The sequence below is a fragment of the Elephas maximus genome, chromosome 8, assembly GCF_024166365.1.
Source record: "Elephas maximus indicus isolate mEleMax1 chromosome 8, mEleMax1 primary haplotype, whole genome shotgun sequence".
NCBI classification, from domain to species: Eukaryota; Metazoa; Chordata; class Mammalia; order Proboscidea; family Elephantidae; genus Elephas; species Elephas maximus.
Window position 1 is genome coordinate 14,781,837 of NC_064826.1, and position 24,408 is coordinate 14,806,244.

Genomic DNA, 24,408 nt, shown 5'->3' on the forward strand with positions numbered 1-24,408 from the left:
CTTATGAAAATACCTTGGGTGGGGGGGGACGAGAAGCGTGGTTGGCAAATAAATGCAGGTATATTATTTGTATGAAAATATGGTAGGCGTCATTTTTATAATCACAAATTTTTTTTAAATGAAGGCACAAGAATTTTTAAAGTTCTTTATAAATAGAATTGAATAAAGCCAAACATCCTAATACGTGAAGAACACAAATACATAAAGACGCCGTCCAGGTAGTTAACGGGCAAGTCTGTGCTTTGGGAGAAAGTTCAGCTGTGGAGCAGTCTGATGGGTACAAACGACAAGACCTGCACGGTTTCAAGTTCCATACATTAAACTGGCAGAAGAAAAAAAACAAGAGTTGATAAGACCCCTAGGTGTCTCTGTCATGAAGTTGTTCGTGCATTTGGTACCAGGGAGGACTTTGCACAAGTTTGCCAGGTGTGAGTTTCGCTGGCATTAATCGGTCTTCAGGACAAGACCAGAACGGACTTGCTGTCTGTCCTACCCGGGCTGGAAACCTCCGGCCCCAGCGCCGGCTCCTCCCTCTGCGGTGGGGCCAGCCCTCATTAGGACATGGAACACCCTCCGCCAGGGCTGGACACCTCCCGCCCCAGCGCCGGCTCCTCCCTCTGCGGTGGGGCCAGCCTTTAATAACCGCCGCACGGAACACCCTACGCTCAGGATCCCGCTGCGCAGCATCCAGCTCCGTGTCCGCGCTGACCATGGCCACCTTCGTGGAGCTCAGCACCAAAGCCAAGGTGCCCATCGTGGGCCTGGGCACCTGGAAGGTAGATAAGCACGTGTGTGCGGACACCTGCTTCCCTTCTGGGGCTCTTCAGCTGGAAGCCCTGCCGTCGGCGGGGCTTGGGGAGGGAGAGTCCCGCCCTGGAGCCAGGACCCGGGGCTCCCTTCTCTCTGGTGGATTCAGGCTCCAAAGCTCCAGGGTGGCTTTTCCCAGCGCGGCCAGAGCTTCCTGCCAGGATCTAGTTTCAAGCAGGTGTTGGGCTGAGAAACACGGTTGTTTTCAGGGCAGTTTCTCTTCCAGAAGTCTTTCCTCTTCTCGCTTCTCCCCGGCTCTGGAACCTTTAAAGGGGCTCCTGGCTGGTGGAGCCTGGCCCTGGGGTTGCAGCCGGGTGGGTGGTTGAGGGGAGGGGGCGTGGGAGCTCCATCCTGCGGCTCTGGCTGTGGGCTGTGTGCTGTGTGGTCCCAAGAGCTGGTTAGAAATGCAGGCTCTCAGGCCACCCCAGGCCTTCTGCATGGGAATCTGCACTTGAACAAGACCCCCAGGTGGTCCCCTTGCAGTTCAAGTCTGGAATTGCTCCTTCCCCATGACAGGGGCCCAGCGCCTTGAGGTAGTCCTCTCAGGGGCTGGGCCGTTGTCAGCTGGGCTGGGCTAATGTCCTTGGTGTGCAGACACATTCTGCACTCCACGGCTCAGTGACAAAGGTCCAAATGCCTCAATTAGTTAAACATTCTTAAGTTAGAATATTTTTCCATTGTCTTTTAACTCTTCTTTTGCATTTCCATCAATGATAATGCCACCCTAACTGTTGTTACTGTTGTCAGGTGTCCTTGGGTTGATTCTAACACTGTATAACATATATAACAGAGTAGAACTGCCCCATATGGTTTTCTAAGCTGTAATCTTTATGGAAGCAGACTGCCAGGTCTTTCTCCTGAGGAACTGCTGGGTGGGTTCGAACCACCAACCTTTCTACTTTTTGGTTAGCAGATAGCTCTTAGCCATTGTGCCACCAAAGGTCCTTACTAGGGGGAATCTTGATTCTTTCTTCTCTGGGTCACTTTCCTCCTTTGTACCAACCTTCCTGGCTCCTCTACCGTGAAGGGGACACCTTATGGTCCCAGCGCTGGACTGTTCTCAGGAGGTACACTGGGTCCATCTGGGGGAGCAGATGGACTCCAGCTGATTCAGCCCCAGCCTCTCTTGCTGGGACAGGGGTGTTTTATCCCAAATCAGAGCTTTGGCCTCCTACAAACCTGACAAATAATGGCTTCAGGTCTGCAGGGACTCTGCTCACCCAGATAAGTGACAGAGCACTGTTTTCAGAATTAGATGTGAGGACTGTGGAGAGAACCCTTTCAGGACCTGGGGATGATGTCATTCTAAAGATTATGCACTTATCAGTGGAGGTTCGGGGTGCAGGGGTGGGAGGGGGCCCAGGGGCATCTGAGCTGCCGCAGCGTCCATTTCTTGTTCCAGTGCTGGGGTGGCTACACATTCTGTTTTGTCAGCTTTTTGGTATGTTTGTTATTTCACAATAGAAGAGGTTTAAAAAAGATTTTGTGGACGTTCAGTACAAAGCTCTTTTCTTTCTTTTTACTTTGTATTGCTTGGGTTGGTCAGGTTAAGCTAAAATGTGGTATTTCTAATGCTGTTTCCTCTTTAGCCTTGAGGGGGGAAAAGAACCTCTATTATTTCAAGGTTTTCTTTCTCTCCTTTTTTTGAAATAATACATATGTAATAGCTCACCCCCACCAAGGCTTCCTGGGTCCCAGACCCTGTTCTGAACACTTTTCATTCACTCTAGCCCTTCACCAACCCAGCTGCCCCCGAGGCATGTACTGTTATCACTCCCATTTTGCTGACAAGGTTTAGAGAGATTAAGTAATCTGCCCAAGGCCAAGACCCTAGCAAAAATAAACTAGCGACCCTATAGCAGGAGCCTGAATTTATCTGAACTGACCTTACAGAGCCTTATCGCTGTTTGGAGAACTTTATTGTCAATTCCTCTGGGTCATTCCAGAGGGCAGTTTCAGCCTGGTCTTTACGAATGGGGCTAATAGGGGCTGTGGTTCACCTCATCTTTACAAAGGGGGGTACTAGGAGCAATGGGTCACCACCATCTTTGCAAAGGAGGGCACTAGGAGTCATGGGTTACCCCATCTTTAGAAAGGGGGCACAAGGAGCCATGGTCACCCCTATCTTTACAAAGTCGGCAATAGGAGACATGGTCACCTCCATCTTTACTAAGGGGGCACATGGAGCCATGGGTCACCCCATCTTTATGGGGGGCCATGAGGAGCCGTGGGTCATCCCCACACACCTGGGGCCCTGTCAGGTCGGAGGGCTCACCTGGATTAGGAAAGAGTTGGCTCTTGGATAGTGTGGGATATGAGCCATGATCACAAAGCCAACTCACCTTCCGTCCTTCTCCTTTGCAACATTCTCCCAAGCCTGTTTTCTGCCCTGGTGTCCTGTGGAAATCGGAGCCCCAGCGAGGCTCTGGTTTGGAGTGGTGGGCCATAGAGGGGGACCCTGGGGAGGTGGCCAGGGAATGAGAACACATGATGGTCTCCTTCTCCTTAGTCTTCCCCAGGCCAAGTCCAACAGGCTGTGAAGGCAGCAATTGATGTGGGCTACCGCCACTTTGACTGCGCCATCGTGTATCTGAATGAGAGCGAGGTGGGGAAGGCCATCGAGGAGAAGCTCCAAGAGAAGGCTGTGGCACGCGAGGACCTCTTCATCGTCAGCAAGGTGCCCAAGGCCCATGGGGTGGGAGGAGGTCTTAACCTCAGGGCAGGGGAAGAGTTCAGTTTGGTGACCACCAAGGATTTGCCAGCCTTTCCTATAAGCACAGAGTTGTTTCCCCAGCTCCCTTCCTCTCTGCTTTGTGACACACCCAGTCCCCACATAACCACAATCCCACCCAGGACTGGAATGAGGAGATGCTGCTGCTGGCCCCTCCTCTGAGTTGGGTTTCCTATTACAGGGAGGGTCCACTGAGCTACAGCGATGCTCATGGCCTCCATGCCCATCGCGGGGTTCATCTGCCCAGCGTTGGTCAGCGGAGGAGGGTGCAGTCAGGGATGGATCTGGAGGCCGCCTTTGTGCATTGTGGTCCCCATGGCCTAAGGCCTGAGCCTCTCAACAGGGAATGTTTGCAAAAGTGTGGGAGCATTTCTTGTATTGTCACGTATGACTTTCATTCTCTTTCAGCATAGTAAAAGGCGAGTTACAAATGTTATGATAAAGGGGGTGCTGGTCTGTAGGGTTGCGAATCACCAGACAGGTATTGTGCACAGCTTGCTAAAACGCGAGCTTCAGGTAATGGAAAGAGCGTGCACCAGGCAGCACACACACTCCGTGTGCTGCGCTGAGTCTGGATGGACTCTGTGGAAGCCACCACTGGGGCCTGGCAGGCTGGAGGTGCTTCAGAAAGAGGACCTTCTGTCCCAGAGTGTGAGAGAGCTTGAAATTTAAGTTAGACGCAATTTCTGCTCTCTCGGCACCTACAGCCAAGGTGGAGACAACACGGGGAACAGGTAGAGGCAGGACCAGATACGTTCCCTGACATGAGGGACACATAACATGCTAGGGGAGCCGAGCAAATAAACTGCCCTCAGCACTTAGGGACTGCTCTTGACTTGCTGAGCCCTTGTGGCAGAGCTCACCTGGGTCACGTGTCTGAACTACTCTTGCTGTACAAAGACTGACCCCAGGTTAGACCCAGGAGCAGTGCGATGTGGCTGATGGAGTCTTCTTTCCTGGTATTGACCCTCCTTGTCACTCTCTGCAGCTGTGGCCCACCTTCTTCGAGAAGCCCCTGGTGAAGGAAGCCTGTCGGAAGACACTCAAGGATCTGAAGCTGGACTACCTCGACATCTACCTTGTTCACTGGCCACAGGGGCTGCAGGTTAGCACTCATCCCGTCTCTCGTTCCTAAGCAGATGCCAGAGAGTATCCACTGACCCAGCTGCGGGGCTGCTGAGGAGGGAACTCCTGCCCTTCATACCTGTGAACTGACGGAGGCCACGATGGAGCAGAGGGCTGGGAGGGAGGCCGAGGCCATGGCTGAGGAGCTGGCCACGTGCTGGGTCTTCTCTGTTATGTCTGAGGGGGTCGTGGTTTCCGGCAGCCCACAGTGACTGCGGCTGCCATGTTGTCTTTGTCTCGAGTCCGTGCCAAGAGCCCCATCATGGGAGAACACTTGGAGTACGCCTGCATAACAGTAGTTCAGGAGACAACCCTCTTGTATCAAAGCACACCCTGGGTGTGACATCTTGGAGAAAAACCCATGTATGTTTACGCTGGAGGGTGGCTTATGCTCACTGATGACCCAGCAGGCCTTTCCTGGGCTCCCCTCTGGCTTCTGAAAGGCAGGGGTGACATGATGCCCAACTCTCTCACCTCATGACCCGTGGGGTGATGAGTGGGTACCATCCTCCCAAAAGGCCTCCTGAGCCTGCCAGAAGAGAAGCGTGCCAGTATCCTCTCCAAAAAACCCACTCTTGGGATTTAACCCTTGTCTGCTGGTCTTGAAATTAAAGCTTGTCCCCAAGTGTATATGGGGCCTGGGTGTATGAGGTAATGCCGATGGTGACGGTGGTGGTTTTGGAATGTGCTGACCATGGATTTTAACATCAACCAGCAGTGTCTGAAATAGGAGGATTCAGATATGACAGTAGATTTTGATTTGATGGTTTAGAGATTTCATTTACTGTCACGTTCTTGAAGTTTGTGGTCCTGAGCCTGAAGAGGCAGCGTGCAGATGTGGTTGTTCAGCATGTGGGGGAGGTTCAGGATCCTGGACAGAACTCAGGTGCCTGGAGGCAGGCTCCAGTTGAAGCTTTTTTTCTGCATTTACAGCCTGGGAAGGAAATTATCCCCAAAGATGATAAAGGCAATGTCCTCCCGAGTAAAACAACATTCCTGGATGCCTGGGAGGTAGGTTCCAGCTTTTTCTAAATGAAAACTTTCCTTCAGTGATCCATGCTGCTCCACACTCCATGCCCATGTCCCTGTTGCTGTTTAATTTCCTCATTGTCATTCTGTAGTTCTTCCAGCTCCTTCCAAATCACCTTTGAGTTTTTTTTTTTCCCCCTAACACCGTATTTCCAAAGGCTAAGGCTGAGTTCTTAAGTGAGAAGATAAATCTGATGTAGCCCCATTAGGGGGACACTCACATGCTGCTCTCCAGTCAGGGGAGAGGGATTTGAGCAGGGGTTTGGCCCGGGTTTGCACGGATTAGCAGAGTAACCTGGGGGAAGTTATTTAACTCCACTAAACCTCAGTTTCCTCATCTTAAAAAAAAAATTACTGCATTCCTGGTGATAACACGCATCTTTTAGGATGTGGTAAAGATTAAGCTAGCTAATACCTATGGAGCACAGAAACCCCTTAATCAGCAGAGGCCGAGGAGGTAGGCACTCTTAGTGTCCCTGTTTGTAAATGAGGAAAGTGAGACCTAGAGAGGATGCTGGCTTGTCTAGGTCAACAGCCAGTGTGTGGCAGAGCCAGTTCCGCCCCAGGTCTGACTTCAGAGTCTACCCTCCACAGCCCTTCGCACAGTGCCTGGTGTGCAGTGACCACATGCCCACTCCAGAGAACACGAGTGGTCCTCTCCCAGATCAAATCACAACCTGTGTCACAAAATCCAGGTTCAAAACTGAATTAAGGAATGACATTTTGTTGCTGATAATTTGTTCTTAAATCATTGTTGTTGTTGTTAGCTGCGTTGAGTTGGCCCTCAACTCACGGCAACCCCCTGTGTTTCAGAGTAGAACTGACCTCTATAGGGCTTTCTTGGCTGTAATCTTTATGGAAGCAGGTTGCTAGGCCTTTCTACCATGACTCTGCTAGATGGGTTCCAACCACTGACTTTTCAGTTGACAATGAGTACAAGCCATTTGGGTCACCCAGGGACCTATACTATTGTATCCTCATGGAAATGCTAGTAGAAAGCAAAGTGGATGAACAAGTTGACAGTGAACAGTGAGGAAAACTCAGAGATCCTTGTGTTCTTAGTCAGTTTCCTGTGTGGGGGCACATGTAGTTGTGGTTTTGTGCTGTGTTTTACAGCTTGGAAATGTATGAAGCCTAACCTTTCTGAAGAGCTTGCAGTTGATATAATTAAATTAAATGTAACTTAATTACATCTGATTGTTCCAAAGTCTATATTTATAACACAGCCTTCCTGCTGCTTTGAACGTTAACAACTAGCAGTAAGAGCATTTAGATATCAAAACTGACGTGGTAACTGAAGGACAGGGTCATGGAGTAAAAAATTCCTCATCTGGTAATGGTAACTTTAGCAGTTCTATACATGTGAGTATTTGAAGGGAGTTATCTTTGGCAAGGATCCCTTGGCTGCTAACTGAAAGATTGGCAGTTTAAACATATCAGCCACTCCTCAGGAGAAAGATGTGGCAGTCTGCTTCTGTAAAGATTTACAGTCCTGGAAACCCTAAGGGGCAGTTCTACCCTGACCTACAAGGTCACTGAGTTGGAATCAACTTGACGGCAATGGGTTTGGTTTGGTTTTGGTTATCTTTTCGAAATAGATCATTAAATGTGCCTACCAACAGCAGAAAGGCTGTTGAAAGGAAGAATGGACAAAACCATTTGTACTTACCCGGGTAGGTTTTGAAGACTGTCCTGAAGCTCTCTGGGTTGTATGTACAAAGGAAAAAAGAAGAAAGCTCCCAACCATAACAAAGAGCCATCTTCAACGTTACCCTTGGACTTGCTTGGCAAGGATGTGTCATTTGTACTTAGGTCCTGCATGTCAAAATTAGCAATAATAATAAAAAAGCAATGGCTTATGCAATTAAGAACCATTTTAAATAGTAAATAATTGGAAATAGCACATCTCATGAACAAGACACTACAAATAGAAGCAAATCAAATACTCCTGGGAAAATCTTATGAAGGCCTCAATTTGTTATACGTGTCTGTTACCTTCTTCATATAATTAAATATAAATTTAATTCTAGCTCACTGCTGGATAAGCTGTGAGCTAGCGGAGCCCAAGTACTAGACAGAGGGTTCCAATTACAAGGTGAACAATTTTTTTTATTTTTTATTTTTAGGTTTTCATACTTTATTTTTGCCTTAATAACCACACAAGCCATTGTCCAGCTATACAGTTTTAAATACTTGTTTGATATATTCATTAAAAAAGATGGAGTAAGCCTGAACCTTCAAGCAAAGATATTCTCATTTTTTAATGGCCCCAATATTACTGCAGACCAGGCTATAGGTGGTGTGGGAGGGAGCGACCCCAAGCCCAGACAAGGACCCTTCTCCACACACTGCAGCCTCTTCCCAGCTAAGCCAGGCCAGCTGGTCTAGGTGAGGAGGGAAGGCAAGAACACAGAACCTTCGCCTTTGAAGCCCAGTTTCATTTGGGCTGGGGAAGGGCAGTGGGGCTGGAACCAATCCTTGAGGACACTGTTGGGCTGGATGGAAGTTTCCTTGTAATGTGTGAGCTAACTATTCTGCAGTGGATCCTTGACTAGCTCGTGCTGCTTGTCCTCCCGAGAGTACTAAGCCAAGCCAGGGTCCCTGTAGCCCCTGACAGGTGTTCCTTTCTATGACAGGACATGGAGGAGCTGGTGGATGAGGGACTGGTGAAAGCCCTTGGCGTCTCCAACTTCAACCACTTCCAGATTGAGAGGCTCTTGAACAAACCTGGACTGAAACATAAACCAGTGATAAACCAGGTAAATTCTGCTTAGTAAAAAAATAAGTGCAGGGGCAGATTACCCAATAAACAAGATAAGCACAGTACTTACCTTGCTTACCAGATCATCTGTAGTGAGCAATTCACATTTTTTTTTTTTTTACCACTTCAGAGATCCTGCTTCTAGGTGTGGCTGGCATCTGCTTCTCTCCCAGCCTCACAGCACCTTCCTACAGAATCAAAGCCTCTTTTCAAATTTACAGTCCCATACCGGGGTGGATTACCCAATAAGCAAGGGAAACACGGACTTTCTTGTGCTTACTAATCTGTACTGAACAATTTCACGTGGGTTTCACCACATCTGTGTAAATTGTTCACTACAGATTAGTAAGTAAACACAAGTAAGCCCGTACTTACCTTGCTCATTGGATAATCTACCCCTGGGTAAGAGACATAACTTAATTCTTAAACATTTGGAGGCAAGTACAGTGTTATGTACTGAGTTTTCTGTCAGGGGTCAGTGATGAGGACACTTTTGGGAGATGTGAGGTAGGTCACAGGGTCTGGCATCCAAGTGTACCATTGGGCAGGGTTTGATCTCTGCTTGGCTGCCTTTTTATGTGTAAAACTCCCTGTGAGCGTCTCCAAATGCAGGCCAACTTCCTGATGATGGGGAATGTTTGCTTTTGCAGATCGAGTGTCACCCATACCTCACGCAGGAGAAGCTGATCCAGTACTGCCATTCCAAGGGCATTGCGGTCACCGCCTACAGCCCCCTGGGCTCTCCAGACAGACCTTGGTGAGGCTCCTCAGGGGTCTTTCTCTTGATGCTCTTTAAAAAATGACTGATAATTGGTTAGTGCTGGTATGAGTCTATAAGGCATTGGATAGAATAATATGTCTAAGACAATGTGTTTGGTGCACCTAAATGGGATTATAGTAGGTAAAAATGGGATTTTTTTCTATAGCAGCATGCATCCCCCCTGCAAATATTCAGGTTCAGTCACTCAGAGCTGGACCAGCCTCCGCACAAAGCAAGGTTCGGAGCTCATGATGGGCCCAAGGGTAAGATAAAGCTTTCAGGTGCTTCTGCCTGTCTCGCAGATGGAGGAGACTGGGACAAGTAGCCTTGAGGTCGCCATGGGAGGGATGTTCATCTACTTGTGGTAACCATGGCAATTGTTCATGCCCACCATCTTTCTTTCTCTAGGGCCAAGCCAGACGACCCTTCACTACTGGAGGACCCCAAGATTAAGGAGATTGCTGCGAAGCACAACAAAACCCCAGCCCAGGTACCTATTTATTTATTTCCCCTAGCGATCCAGAGCCCTGTGTTTTGTTCCTTTTGTTGTCTTCACTTAACTCAAAGGAGAAGAACAGGGCAGAGACGCCTAGTCAGTCCCTTCCTGAAAGTCCTGTTGGGCCTAGTGGCATCACCAGGGGAATGCAGGGGTTGTGGACCACACCAGGTGACACTTTCAGAGGGGGAGACACCAAAATGACTGTATAAAAAATTTTGGGGCAGTGTTTCAGCAGAAATTTATTATTGTTTATAAAAATATCCCTGTGGTTAGTTATAACGACAACATTTTTTTTTGTAAGCCCAGCTTACCTGTATCAATATACCTACAAGGCAAAACTCTATGCTAATTTACTTTCTTCGGAACCTTCTAAAGTGCTCCCGGCAGAGCTGTAATTATTATCCAATTTCAGTGATGCTTTGAATCACGTGATTTCATCTGCATGCGCTACAAGCACGTGCTGTTGTTGTTTTCATTGTTGCTGGTGTTTCTGTACCGATCTTGTCAAATTTTCTGTTGTTTCAGCTACAATATCGCGGTAATTAGCATGAGAGGGGTGACATCAATAGTTACCGCACTGGGTGACACCAACCCTAGTGATGCCACTGGTTGGGCCTCTAGGAGACACGCTATTATCACTGTGACGGGGGGAATGTCTGTCTAGAAGCTTCCTGTGCGCCCGATCGCCCGGCAACCACCATGGCTTTTGGTGTCAGAGACCTGGATTAAGATCCTGTGCTATTGTGTACAGCCTTGATACCCAACACTGGCCCAGCCACTGCCCTAGTTCCTAATAAGAATATTATAGAATCTCCCTCTTCAGGCTGTTGTGAGGATTCTGGGAGACAGTCCAGCGGAGGCTGCCAGTTTCTGACAGGGCTGCATTCAGTCCAAAGTCGCCATTCTAAGGAAGACAGGGAGCTACGGGAGGTTTCTCGGTCCTTTAGTGGAAGGAGGGTCCTGGTGGGTAAGTACAGTGTAATGTCCTTCATGCACAGGTTCTGATCCGGTTCCATGTTCAGAGGAACCTGGTTGTGATCCCCAAGGCTGTGACCCCAACACACATTGCTGAGAACTTTCAGGTAAGGGCCTGCTGATTGACGTTCGTTTTCCTCAGTGAAGGAGAAGGAGAGCCTCTTCTCACCAGGCTCCTCATTCCATCCCTGCATTGTCTGTGGGCCCCACCCACAAACCCTCACCCTGTCACCTCCCAGGCCAAGGGGCTGACCTCAGTAAGAGCTGAGGTAGATGATCTGTGGGCCAGAGATGTTCTGGGAGCCACCTGTTCCACCTGGCCGTATGAGCACAGCTGTGCCTCACCTCCCTAAGGAGACACTTGGTTGCCCCTGAGCAGAAGATCATGGCCACCTGCAGAAGAGGCTGTCCTGGCCTCCCACTGACTCTCCACAGCAGAGGGGGCCTGGACCGCACTGGAGGAGTCTGTGTGTCCATCAGGGACACACCAGCAACGGGAGGGCCCAAGCCAACAAGGACTGTGGTCTTTGTAGAGGACCTAACATCACACACTTTTTCTGCACCTGTTGATATGACCATACAATTTTTCTTTGTTAGCCTGTTGATGTGAGGAATTACACCAATTGATTTGTGAATGCTGAACCAGCCATGCCTACCTGGGCTGAGTCCAACTTGGTCGTGATATGTAATTCTTTTTATACATTGTTGAATTTGATTTGCTCATATTTATAGGACTTAATTCAAAGCAAAAGTTGTGCTCAGTGGACACAATGGAGAACCCCCGTGGCCAGTTAGTGCTGCGGATATGAGCTCTTTCCCTGCAGGAACAGGATCCCGAGGATTGGCTTGAACTCCCCCCTTTCCAGGTCTTTGACTTCCAATTGAGTGATGAGGAGATGGCAGTCATACTCAGCTTCAACAGGAACTGGAGGGCCTGCGTCATGGAGCAGTGAGTGCACTGGGTTACTCTAACTGCAAGGAGTGTCAGGGTTTTCTAAGCTGGTAGAAGGTTAGCTGAAAGACTCAGAATGCAGCTTTTGAAAATTAAGATTGAAATACTCATTATGAGGAAAGCCATATCCCTAATTGTTGCTCACTGTCTGGACTGCTAAATTTAATGCCAAAATTTTAAAAGAAGCCATGTCACTAGGTAGGAAGCAAAAGCTATTCATTCATTCATTCACACACTGTTGTTTTTGTTAGATGCTGCCAAGTCGGTTCTGACCGATAGTCGGTTCTGACTGACTCTGTGTACAACAGAACAAAATGGTGCTTGGTCCTGTGCCACCCTGACAATCTTTGCTAAGTTTGAGCCCATTATTGTAGCTACTATGTCAATCCATCTTGTCAAGGGTCTTCTTTTTTGCTGACCCTCCACTTTACCAAGTATGTTGTCCTCCTCCAGGGACTAGTTCCCCCTGATAACATGTCCAAAGTACGTAAGATGAAGTCTTGCCATCCTCTCTTCTAAGGAGCAATCTGGTTGTTCTTCTTCCAAGACAGATGTGTTCGTTCTTCTGGCAGTCCACGGTATACTCAGTATTCTTCACCAACACCATAATTCAAATGCATCATTTCTTCTTTGATCCTTTTTATTTATTGTCTAGATTTTGCATGCATATGAAGCAATTGAAAATACCATGGCTTGGGTCAGGTGCACCTTAGTCCTCAAAATGACATCTTCACTTTTTAACACTTTAAAGAGATCTTTTGCAGCAAATTTTCCAATGAGATGCGTTGTTTGATTTCTGGACTGCTGCTTCCATGGACATTGATTGTGGATACAAGTAAAATGAAATCCTTGACAACTTCAGTATTTTCTCTGTTTATCATGATGTTGCTTATTGGTCCAGGACTTTTGTTTTCTTTATGTTGAGACATGGTTGAAGGCTGTGGTCTTTGGTTTTCATCAGTAAGTGCTTCAAGTCCTTTTCACTTTCAGCAAGCAAGGTTGTGTCATCTGCATAATGCAGTTGTTAATGAGTCTTCCTCCAATCCTGATGTCTTGTTCTTATTTTCATACAGTCCAGCTTCTTGGATTATTTGCTCAGCATATAGATTGAATAAGTATGGTGAAAGGATGCAACCCTGAAGCATACCTTCCCTGACTTTAAACTGTGCAATATCCCTTTGTTCTGTTTTTTTTTTTTTTCTTGGTCTATGTACAGGTTCCTCATGAGCACAATTAAGTGTTCTGGAATTCTCATTCTTCACAATGTTATCCATAATTTGTTATGATCCACACAGTCGAGTGCCTTTGCATAGCCAATAAAACACAGGTAAACATCTTTATGGTATTCTCTGCTTTCAGCCAAGATCCTTCTGACATCAGCAATGATATCCCTCATTTCATATCCTCTTCTGAATCCAGCTTGAATTTCTACCAGTTTCCTGTCTATGGACTGCTGCAACCATATTTGTATTATCTTCAGCAAAATTTTACTGTTATATTAATGATGTTGTTTGATAATTTACAAATTCTGTTGGATCATCTTTCTTTGGAATGGGCACAAATATGGATCTCTTCCAGTCAGTTGGCCAGGAAGCTGCCTTGCAGATTTCTTGGTGAGTGATTCCAGTGTTGCGTCTGTTTGTTGAAACGTCTCAGTTGGGGTTCCATCAATTCCCAGAGCCTTGTTTTTTTGCCTTAGTGCAGGTTGAAATTCTTCCTTCCGTACCATAGGTTCTTGATTGTATACTGCCTCCTGAAATGGTTGAACATCAACCAATTCTTTTTGATGCAGTGACTCTGTGTTTTCCTTCCATCTTCTTTTGATGTTTATTGCGTCATTCAATATTTTCCCCATAGAATCCTTCAGTATTGCAACTCGGGGCTTGAATATTTTCTTCAGTTCTTTCAGCTTGAGAAATGCTGAGTGTGTTCTTCTATTTCGGTTTTCTAACTCCAGCTCTTTGCACATTTCATTGTAATACTTTATTTTGTCCTCTTGAGCTGCCCTTTGAAATCTTCTGTTCAGCTCTTTTACTTCATCATTTCTTCCTTTCACTTTAGCTACTCTACATTCAAGAGCAACTTTCAGAGTCTCTTATGACATCCATTTTGGTCTTTTCTTTCTTCTCTGTCTTTTAAATAACCTTTTGCTTTCTTCATGTGTGATGTCCTTGATGTCATCCCACAGCTCGTCTGGTCTTCTATCATTCGTGTTCAATGCATCAAATCTATTCTTGAAAAAAAAAAACAACTCTAAATTCAGGTGGAATATACCCAAGGTTGTATTTTTGCTTTCGTGGACTTGTTTTAATTTTCTTCAACTTCAACTTTAACTTGCATATGAGCAAATTATGGCATGTTCCGCAGTCGGTCTCTGGTCCTGTTTCTGACTGATGATATTGAGCTTCTCCATTGTCTCTTTCCACAGATGTAGTCCATTTGATTCCTGTGTATTCTATCTGGCGGCATCATGTATATAGTTGCTGTTTATGTTGTTGAGAAAAAGTATTTCCAATGAATAGGTCATTGGTCTTGCAAAATTCTATCATGCAATCTCTTTCACTGTTTCTGTAACTAAGGCCATATTTTCCAACTACCGATCCTTCTTTGTTCCAACTTTTGCATCTCAATCACTAGTAATTATCAATGCATCTTGATTGCATATCTGATCAACTTCAGGCTGCAGAAATTGGCAATAATCTTCTATTTTTTCATATTTGGCATTAATGTTTGGTGCATAAATTTGAATAATAGTCATATTAACTGGTCTTCCCTGTAGGCATATGGATATTACGCTATCACTGAGAGCGTTGTACTTCAGGATAGATGTTGAAATGTTCTTTTTGACGATGAATTTGATGCCCTTCCTCTTCAATTTGTCATTCCCAGTATAAGAGACCATATGATTGCCCAATTCAAAATAGCCAATACCAGTCCATTTCAGCTCACTAATGCTTAGGAAATCATCATCTTTATGTGTTCTATTTCATTTTTGACAAATTCCAATTTTCCTAGATTCATACTTCTTACGTTCCATCTTCTCATTATTAATGGACGTTTACAGTTGTTTCTTCTCATTTTGAGTTGTGCTCCATTAGCCAATGAAGATTCCAAAAGCTTAACTTTATTCACATCATTAAGGTCAACTCTACTTTGAGGAGTCAGGTCTTCTCCAGTCATCTTTTGAGTGCTTTCCAACCTAAGGGGTTCATCTTCCAGCAGTATATCAGACAATGTTCTGCTGCTATTCATACAGTTGGTTTTCACTGGTAATTTTTTTAGAAGTAGATCATCAAGTTCTTCTTCTTGGCCTGTTTTAGTCTGAAAGCTTTGCTGAAACCTATCCACCATGGGTGACCCTGCTTGTATTTGAAATACTAGTGGCATAGCTTTCAACATCACAGCAACATGCGAGCCAACACATTACGACAAATTGACAGATGAGTGGTGGCTAGTTGGTTTCAGATTTAAGCTCCATCTCTTACTTATTAGCTGTGTGACCTTGGGTAAGTTCTCTAAGTTTTTTGAGTTGACTTCTTTATGTATAAAATGGGGAGGATGGTCTTAATGACAGCTAACATGTATTGAGTGTTAGCTCAGAATGTGCCAGGCATTCTGAGCCCTTTACTTGTATTATTATCTCCTTTAATACCCACAACAACTCCAGAATGGTCAATTCCACTACTATTCTCCACCTTGTAGTGTTGGGAGAATTAACCTGGGCAATACTTGGAAGGCACTTAGTGCAGTGCTTGGCTCCAGGCTTCTTATTAGCCATTGAACTGCTTGTCATGAAGTCGATTCCGACTCATGGCGACCCCATGCTTGTCAGAGTAGAACTGTGCTTGGTAGAGTTTTCAATGGTTGATTTTTTTCAAAATTAGATCTCCAGACCTTTCTTCAAAGGCGGCAGTTTACTCTTGTGCCCTGGTCATCGCTTGCCTGCCCTCCTTCCCAGCACACCCTCAGATCAGTTTAAGGGAAGGTGATGGTGAGGGCCTCTGTCTTGTGTTCTCTTAGAATCTTGGGGGGAGGCTGAGGAAGCGTGAAGGCAGGATGCCCTGGAGAAGAATGCCAGTTACAGCAGCATCACTGCTTGTGGAACACGCTCTTCTTTACAGTCATTCTCTCTTGTTCTCTTCGCAGAGTCGTCCATTTGGAGGATTATCCTTTCGCTGCAGAATATTGAAGTTGGACCTCCAGGTTCCTGATGAGATTATCCAGCGGATTCTCTCAGTTCACTTTCTTGAAGTGTAACTCACTTCACCCCAGCCCTTCTTTGTTGTTGTTGTCGTCGTCAGTTGCCGTCCGGTCGACTCCAACTCACGGCGACCTCATGTGTGCAGAGTAGAACTGCCCCATAGGGTTTGCTAGGCTGTGACCTTTTGAAAGCAGATTGCTAGGCCTTAGTTCCAAGATGCCTCTGGGTGGGTTTGAACAGCCAACCTTTTGGCTAGTAGTTGAGTGTTTAACCTACTTTAGCTGGGCTTATCTACCCTGTGGATCACTACAGTCTGACCCAAAACCCATCAAGGGCATGATGCAGGACTGGGCAGCATTTTGTTCCATTGTGCATGGGTTGCCATGAGTTGGGAGCTGACTTGATGAGACACCCTGATGAAGTCAGGACAGCTGATTCCCACCACTTGGAAAAAACTCAATGATCCTGTGTTACTTGATGTTGGCATGTGCTAAGATGTACAAAAGATAGCATTTATTCTAAGAAAAACAAGTAATTGTGTAAGCGTGCTGGATAAGGTTGAAAACTAGCTGAGAAATGAATCCTCTGTTCTGTCTGATTGTAGTTTGTATAATTTTCATATTATTATATTCAGTAAGAGATTATTGAATGAAGCTTTAAATTTTTTTTTTTTTAATCCAGGTAGAAATGACCAAACCAAACAACCCACTGCCATTGAGTTGATTCTGACTCACAGTGACCCTATAGGACAGAATAGACCTGCCTCATAGGGTTTACAAGGCTACAAATCTTTACAGAAGCAGAATGCCACATCTTTCTCCCTCGGAGTGGTTAGTAGGTTCAAATCGCCGACCTTTTGGTTAGCAGCCGAGTGCTGAAACCACTGTGCCACCAGGGCTTCTTGGAAATGAACAGTTGGGCCTTTTAAAACTACTTTAATGAAATGTTTCCTTGGGAATTATATTTTAAGGTAGCAGAAGCCATCATCACTAAAATTATACCATGGCAAAACTCTGCTATTATATCTCTAGTTAGAGGAAAGCAAGAGGTCAGCATTCTTTATTGAGCTGCGTTGCAATATTGAGTCGATACATGAATTAGAAATCTGGGAACACAAAATGCCAGAAAACAAATCAACATCTCCGAACTCCAGAAACTACCACAAAAGTTGACAGCAGCCAAGAGTAGAAATAATTTAAATATCAATCAACAGATGACTGGATTAAAAAAAAAAAGGCGGGGGGGTAATATACATCCAATGGAATATTAAAAAATAACCCATTGTCGTTGAGCCGGTTCCGACTCATAGCGACCCTATAGGACAGAGTAGAACAGGGTTTCCAAGGAACGCCTGGTGGATTCGAACTGCCAGACTTTTGGTTAGCAGCCGTAGCTATTAACCACTACGCCACCAACGTTTCCAATGGAATATTACTCAGTTGTAAAGAGAAATGAAGTCCTGATATATGGCACAACACAGGTGAACCTTGAAAACATTATGCTGAGTGAGATAAGTCAGTCACAAAGGGACATTGTATGCTCCCACTTGGATGAAATAGGCAAATTTGTAGTGATCATAGGTTATTAGTGGTTACCAGCTGTGGGAGGAAGGGGAAAAGTGGGAGTCGTTGCTTATGGGGCACTGAGATTATTGATGACAGAAAATTTGGAAATGTATAGGGGTGATGGTTGCACAACACGATGAATAAATGTCATTGAATTATACATGTAAAAATTGTTGAATTGGCAAATGTTCTGTTATACATATTTTTACTATACCTAACAGAATTTACAACAGGTCAGCGGTTCGAATCCACCAGCCGCTCCTTGGAAACTCTATGGGGCAGTTCTACTCTGTCCTATAGGATCACTAGGAGTCGGAAGTGACTCGACGGCACCTAACAACTACAACAACAGAGTTTATGAAGAGTTGCTTCAATATCATCATCTTGTCACGTATCAAGTACCCTTATGTGTTGAGCAATCAATCTCTTTCTATATACATTCTATCTGGATTCCAATGCAATCACCAGTGCCTTGCACATAGTACGTATCCTGAAAACAAATGGTATATATTAAATCAGTATTTCAACTATAAAAGACACTACCTTTGGGGAAACAGTACTATCCATCGTGAGAGGGAGGGTGTATGAAAACAATTGGGAATGAGAAGGAGGATGGAGGAACATCTGGTATTTTTTTCTTAAGAATTTATAATTTCAACCTTTTTCATATATATATATATTTTGGTCAGCCATCTGGACCAGAATAATTTTCAATGTTAGAAAAATTACCCATAATAAGAAGCATTTCCAAAATACAAAAAATGTTTTTCTTCTTTATAGCGAAACCCAGACTCAGGCTGAAAGGCGAGCCTTACCATGTCACCATCTTTACTGAAACAGGACACACCTCCTGTAACCAACACAGTACATACACATGAGCGAGACAAAGACATCTGGAGGAATTGCATTATTTATTGTGGGTGCATTTTCACAATGTATTTGTATCGCAGCGATCCATGATCAGTGAAAAGTATTATGTGTCTATAAAACCTTTACAAATGGCAGATTCACAGAACATGCTAGTCAGCTTGCAGTTTTACCTCTTAAAGATAACAAAGAGAATTGTAATTGAACAAGTAAGTCATAAATTTATTTTCCAGAAGATTAAATCCAAACAGTAATATTCTACCCTAAAATGTACTCCATCCAAATATTGGAATAAAAGTCAGGATTGCACCTTCACTTCTCAATGTTAGACTCTCTAGAAAAATATATAATGGTGACCAGGAGGAGCTCTCATTCGAAAGTACAGCAGAGATATGTCACCTCACCAGAGGCCGTAATTCAAACTTTGATCCATTTCACTCCAATGATAGGACTCCATGTTGAACTGGGTACTGCATATGAATTGTAGTTTATCTTAGGATAGAGTCCAGTCTACTCTGCCTGGGGCAGGGGGTGACTTGTGCAATCTTGATGGCTTCTGTCTTTCGGCCCAGGTGTGCTAAAAGCTGGAGGATTCAACTACTCTTTACTTATTTATGAGGAAAATAGATTTTTGAAGACATTGCCCACTCCTCATGCCAGCCCTGCCCTGGCTAGCTTGCCCAGGGGAATACGGTGCATTAGAACATAATTGGGTGCTCCCTCAGGGATAGAGACTGAGATCATTTTGGTGAACTCAACTGAGGTGTGAGTTTATATAACCACACTAGATGGATCTGTCTATACTAGAACATTTACCAAGATACCAGAGTGCTCTTACCATCCATTGTGAAGAAAAAAACTTATAGCCTAAAATAAGATCTGATATCTGGATGGTTTGTGTAAAAATGGCAAGTGAGTCAATGAAGACTCTCGGGGGGGGGGGGGGACTAGTCAAAGTTACATGTATTTTTGAAATTTCTACATATGATCAACGCATGACAAATGACAAGTAAAAGTAGAAAAGTTCAATTTAAAAAATGTTTCAGAGGGCAATAAAGATGGAAATGCTGACCTAACTCCTAAATATTGGATTTTGCTTACTTTTCTTCTCTGCTTCCAAACATTAGCCAGAGTTGGTCTTTATTTAGACCCATCTATAGAATTCCAGTCTGTACAGTCTTCATACTATAATTGTCTTTAAATTTTAGAGAAGGAAGCGACCTTAGGTATCATCCAAGGCCAGGCTACTGTGAATTTTATTGTCCAGAAGAAGCAGACTTTGAGTCTGACACAGGTGGTAGATTTAATAAAATTCACACTGGCCTTCAAGATTGCCTTGAATTATAAACTAAATACTATGTTTTATAGAACATGTCAGCTGGTTCTGACACTGCTAATCTCTCTTCTTTTTCAGTATGTTTTTCTTAGAGGTCAGCAGCCATTGAAAACATATCTATACCTATTCTGCCATGTTTCTATTGCCAATGATGAAATATTAATATAATATCGTGATTTTTAACTTTTAAGAAGCTGTGATATTGGCTAGTTACAACGACGTACTACATATAATAACCTAGCACATAAAAAAGCATTCTACCATTAGTGTGTTTGTATATGTGTATGCACATACATACAGAATCAGGTAATCTAGAATGTGGTTCAGGTTACTATCACTACCAAAGAAATCCACAAAGCAACCCACCTAAAGAGATCAGTACCACTGTCAGCTAACATAATAATTCAATTTAGATAGTCATCAGTATGAAAAAGTAATACCTTAACAGTACATCTTTTTTTTTTTAAAGACAATCATTATTGCAGTATCTCAAGTCTGAAATGAGCTACTTTCAGAAAGTGTTATAATTGCCTAATAAGATAATTTCTTCCATGCTTCTTTCTAAAGTGCAGAAACAACATGACTTCTGTTTTGAAAGACGAAAACAAAAAAACTACGGTTCCTTTTTCTGTAGCTACTGCACGCATTCCTCCAGCAACTGTCAGCTTGAATCTTCATTTGCTGACTTCCCATGTGGTTGGTGTCACTGTTGGGACAAGCGTTCGGATGATCAGTAGAAAAGTCTCGATTTCACAGCATGGTTTTCTTTAGAAACAGGCTCCTGTGCAAAGGCAGTACTTTTACCATGGACATCTCTAGACTGTGATTATTAAATATAGTGATAATATACATGGGATAATGAAAAAATACGACAAAAGAGAATGAACCCAACTTAGTAAATCAACATAAATATCAAACAGAGCAGATTAGCCCTCCTCAACCGCGCTGGTCCAGCTTGAGCGCTATCTTGGGTTCTTTCTTGAATGGTCTCAAACCTGTTAAGAGAAGACAGATTGGAATCAGCAGGCCATAGTCTTTCCCCCAGATGTTTTGTATCAGAAGAAAAGAAAAAGCATTAGAAAAGGGCAGGAATAAATATTTATGAGGGGAAGAGTTATTGTTGGTATTCTACACCAAGTGCGTTCCTCTTCTTTTATGTTACCCTTTCTTTTGTTGAGTTTTTCACCACCTCTTCCTTTTCTCCTTTACATTCTCTCTCCTCTCTTGGCTTTCAGCCCTGCTCATGGCATTCAGAGTCAAGGAGGGTTTTTAAACGCTGCCGTAAGGGCCAAGCGCCTATGATGTGCATTCCAGAACAGGCACAAATGCCTGAGTAGCTCAGTCAAGGTCAAGTCAAAGCATGAAGGTGAAGGTAGGTGCATTTGTCTTTGGTTCTCTCCCATTTTTACCTAGCAATTTCTCCTTCTTCCTTCTGTCCTCATACCCTTACCCCTGAGATGTATCTGCCTGTGATCCTATTCTTAGGCCGTTTCTATTCTCAGCTGCTAAATATTTTTGCTGAGGTATTAACAAATACTAAAGTATTGTGGATTCTCTGGGTGGTGCAAGCAGAATGCTTCAATCAAAAGGTTGGAGGTTCGAGTCCATCCAGAAGTGCCTTAGAAGAGAGACCTGACAATCTACTTCCAAAATATCAGCCCTTGGAAATCCTACAGAGCACACTTCTACTCTGACACACACGGGGTTGCCAGGAGTCAGAATCAGCTCCATGGCAACTGGTATTCGCATCAAATGTGCGGTGCTTCAGGTCAAAGGAATGACTGCACGGCAAGTAGTGACTTTGATATTTTGGAGCAAAGGTGCTACCTAATTCCCCATCCCGTAAACTCAACTCTGGGCCTGGTTGTTGTTATTATTGTGGTTATTGGCTGCCATCAAGACAATTTCGACTCATAGTGACCCTGTATGACAGAGTAGGACGGCCCCACAGGGTTTCCTAGGCCGTCATCTTTACAGGAGCAGGTCGCCAGGTCTTTCTACTAAGGAGCTGCTGGTTGGGTTTGAACCAGCAACCTTTTGGTTAGCAGCCAAGTGCTTAACCACTGCACCACCAGGGCACCTTGTTTAAGTCACTTTCAGTAGAGAGGCTGGGCTAGTGGATTTTATTGCAATGTAAGAGCAATAAATTACTCCTAAAGAAGATGGAGGCAGCAGCAGCAGACTTAAGAGCATGTAGAAAGAGGAAAGAGGAAGACATTCTCTCCCTTCGGTGTGGTATCGTGATTCTCCAGTTGCCTTGAGGTGCTGCTCAGTCCTGAGTTTGCGTAAACAGTGCTCCTCTCTCCAGAGTTCCAAATCACCCAGGAGCAGCCAGTTCTAGTCTTATTGTTGGCCTCTGAGTCCTCTGTTTTATTCTCCTTCCACTATAGGAGAAGATGGCCTGCTGCTTGAACTGGGGAAGGGCTACAGTTAGCAGGCGAACTAGGTCCTTGTACAACAGCTGGCTCTTTTTGGAGCCTGAGCCTCATGTACGTATGCCCAGAGCCCCCTTTCTGAAGGGTGAGCACATCCTCGGAGCAGAAGACAAGAGGAAAAGACAAATCCATGCATTCCTAGTCATCAGTTTTCTTAGGGAAGCAAGTTTTGGATTACTTTTAAATATTAATTTAATTTTTTGCCACAGTATCCTTAAGTCCTAGGCTGCTAGCAATGTAATCCCCTAGAAGGTTCAGGAAGTAGCTTTGGAACTATTCATGGAGATGGAGCTTTACCCTAGGTGATCGCCCAATGACTGTAGCTCCCAGCCTGGACCTTGTAAGGATATGTAGACATGGCTATCCTGTGTAGACATGGCTGTCCCAATGTAGACACCTCTGTACTATGTAGACATAACTGTCCTATGTAAACACAGCCATCCCAGGTAGACACCTCTGACCCATGTAGACACCACTGTCTCATGTAGAAATGGTTGTCCCACAGGGCTTTCTTCTGCCCACGCTCCTACCATGATATTTCTAGGTTGTCTCTTGGGGACCCATTCTGTGGGCTTGAAGTTATCTGTGTTGTCTGGCTAAGAGACCCGCAATACCAAAGGTGCCTGAACTTTGCCTTTACTGTACTACCTATAGGTCTTCTAGAAACTGACAGTTACACAGGCAGAATCTGTGCATCAGCCGTATCCTTCATTTGATCCCAGGATATCACACTGCCGGACACACCAGGAAAATGAATTTATGAAACTCTAGCCTCCCAGCGGCTTACCTTAGTGGGAGAGGTGACCTTATCCACAGACTGCTTTTCCCAGAGGTTCCTCTTGCTGGATACATCTCCTGGCCTCAAGTCCTAGGGAAGGGGAAGCAGAAAAAGAGATAGGTGAGCATTTATAGTTTCTAGCCAGGTCTCAAGAAATCACCAAATCTATTGTTCTTTTGTTTGAGTTAATTTATTGTTTAATACCCTTTCCCCCAGTTGTACTAAATAGATGGATGGGATTGAAAGAACCATTAGCCTTGACAATTTTTTTTTTATATATATGGCAGATCAACGTCTACATATATCTAGATATTGACCTGCCTTATGAGAATGGGCTAGGGACTGTTGTATTTGGGTCCCTGTCCTTCACCAAGAACTTACTGTTTATTGACCAGTAAAATCGGAATGGAAGCATGTTTAAAATGATATAGTCTATTTTTAACTTTCCATACTCTCGGAAGTAGAGCATTTGTTATTTTAAAATAATTCATTTGTGGGTTTGATAAGCATATCACCACTCACAGGCTTTCTTTCCTTTGGGGCCCTGCCTGTGAACGTCCCTGGCCCCAGGCACTCCAGTGCACACCAGCCTGACTTTCATAGCCAACACTCGTGTCTTTGCCCAAGGGCTTCCTTTGGCGATGAGCCCACTTTGCCTGTGAGGCAGTCTGGGCGTCCAGAGAGTTCACGTGCCTAGGAGCCATCTTCTGACAAGAGTTGGTGCAAAAATATTTCTCAGGCTCACTCAGGTAGGACAGTTCTGAGGCGTGGGTTCCATGGTGACTTCCAGAGCTTCTCCGGTGGGGTTAAGTTCCCACAGCCCAGTGGCAACTGGCTTGGTGGTGCCTACTTTATTAACTGCCTTCTCTTTCCTCCCACGTCTCTTACCCCTTGCATGTTGCTTCCCCTTCCAAGTAAACTACTTAAAACACCCAAATCATCACCTTCATGTTTGCTTCTGGGAAATCTGAACTAAGACACTTTTCTAATTGTATACTCCCCAGGTTAAAACCATTTCGTGGCTCCTGAGGGGTACGTGGGTAATTCAGAAGTGTACTGGTGGAACGTAGTCCCCCAAGTAAACATTCCTCATAAATTGTCCGTTGATGACGTACGGGAGAACGTGTGGAAATCTCGGGAAGAAAACACTAAAATGTGATCGCTTGCAGTTATATAGCTGTACATCTGTATTTACAACCTTGTAATTAATTTGACTTGGATAAGGATCCAAAATTTCTGTTTCCATTTTCTTCTAGCATTTGCTTCCATTAGCACTTGGCAAAAGGTAGTTTGTAGAAAATAAATGTGTTTTACTGAAATGGTAATGCTTATTTTGGCAAACTCTTTTCTCATTAAGCAGGCAAAGCTAGGAGCCATTCCATGCATACATGGCCACCAGCTTAGACGGTCATACTTCTGATGCATAGTATTGGGATCTCAGCACTGAAGAGGCACTGGTTAAGTGGTACCCCACGAAGCATTTTAGATTGGCTGTAATCTTACCGAGTTTCTGCATTTTCATTGTGGCATGAATTCCTGGTACTCTCCTGGAGAGCTACACCTATTTAACTTGGAATCATTAAGCAA

The 24,408-nt window shown here is 44.6% G+C and overlaps 2 protein-coding genes across 12 annotated transcripts in view; one reads left to right on the forward strand and one right to left on the reverse strand.

Annotated features, from left to right (window-relative positions):
• The first annotated feature begins 679 nt into the window (after positions 1-679).
• Positions 680-22,835, forward strand: LOC126081477 (aldose reductase-related protein 2-like). Of its 3 annotated transcripts, XR_007518402.1 has the most exons (12): positions 680-776; positions 3,317-3,484; positions 4,527-4,643; positions 5,597-5,674; positions 8,329-8,451; positions 9,104-9,210; positions 9,622-9,703; positions 10,711-10,794; positions 11,554-11,636; positions 15,786-17,886; positions 20,844-20,980; positions 22,766-22,835. XR_007518402.1 is itself a non-coding variant. In XM_049893376.1 (10 exons), exons 1-10 carry the CDS (start codon positions 711-713, stop codon positions 15,826-15,828), a joined length of 951 nt encoding a protein of 316 aa, XP_049749333.1. In that variant the 5' UTR covers positions 680-710; the 3' UTR covers positions 15,829-18,150. The 3 variants fall into 3 exon arrangements, 1 of the variants encoding a protein (XP_049749333.1); XR_007518401.1 differs by having other exon boundaries at positions 20,844-22,835; XM_049893376.1 differs by lacking the exons at positions 20,844-20,980; positions 22,766-22,835 and having other exon boundaries at positions 15,786-18,150.
• Positions 18,295-24,408, reverse strand: part of CALD1 (caldesmon 1) — a 261,525-nt gene continuing 255,411 nt past the window's right edge. For 5 of the 9 annotated variants that reach the window (XM_049893355.1, XM_049893354.1, XM_049893357.1 and 2 more), the window contains 2 exons: positions 22,831-22,911; positions 18,297-20,603 (listed from right to left, as the gene is read on the reverse strand). In XM_049893355.1, the coding sequence (XP_049749312.1) occupies positions 20,598-20,603; positions 22,831-22,911 (87 nt within the window). In that variant the 3' untranslated portion in view covers positions 18,297-20,597. Of the gene's footprint in view, positions 20,604-22,830; positions 22,912-24,408 lie in introns of all 9 variants that reach the window. The other 4 variants (XM_049893360.1, XM_049893361.1, XM_049893358.1 and 1 more) reach the window with 3 other exon arrangements.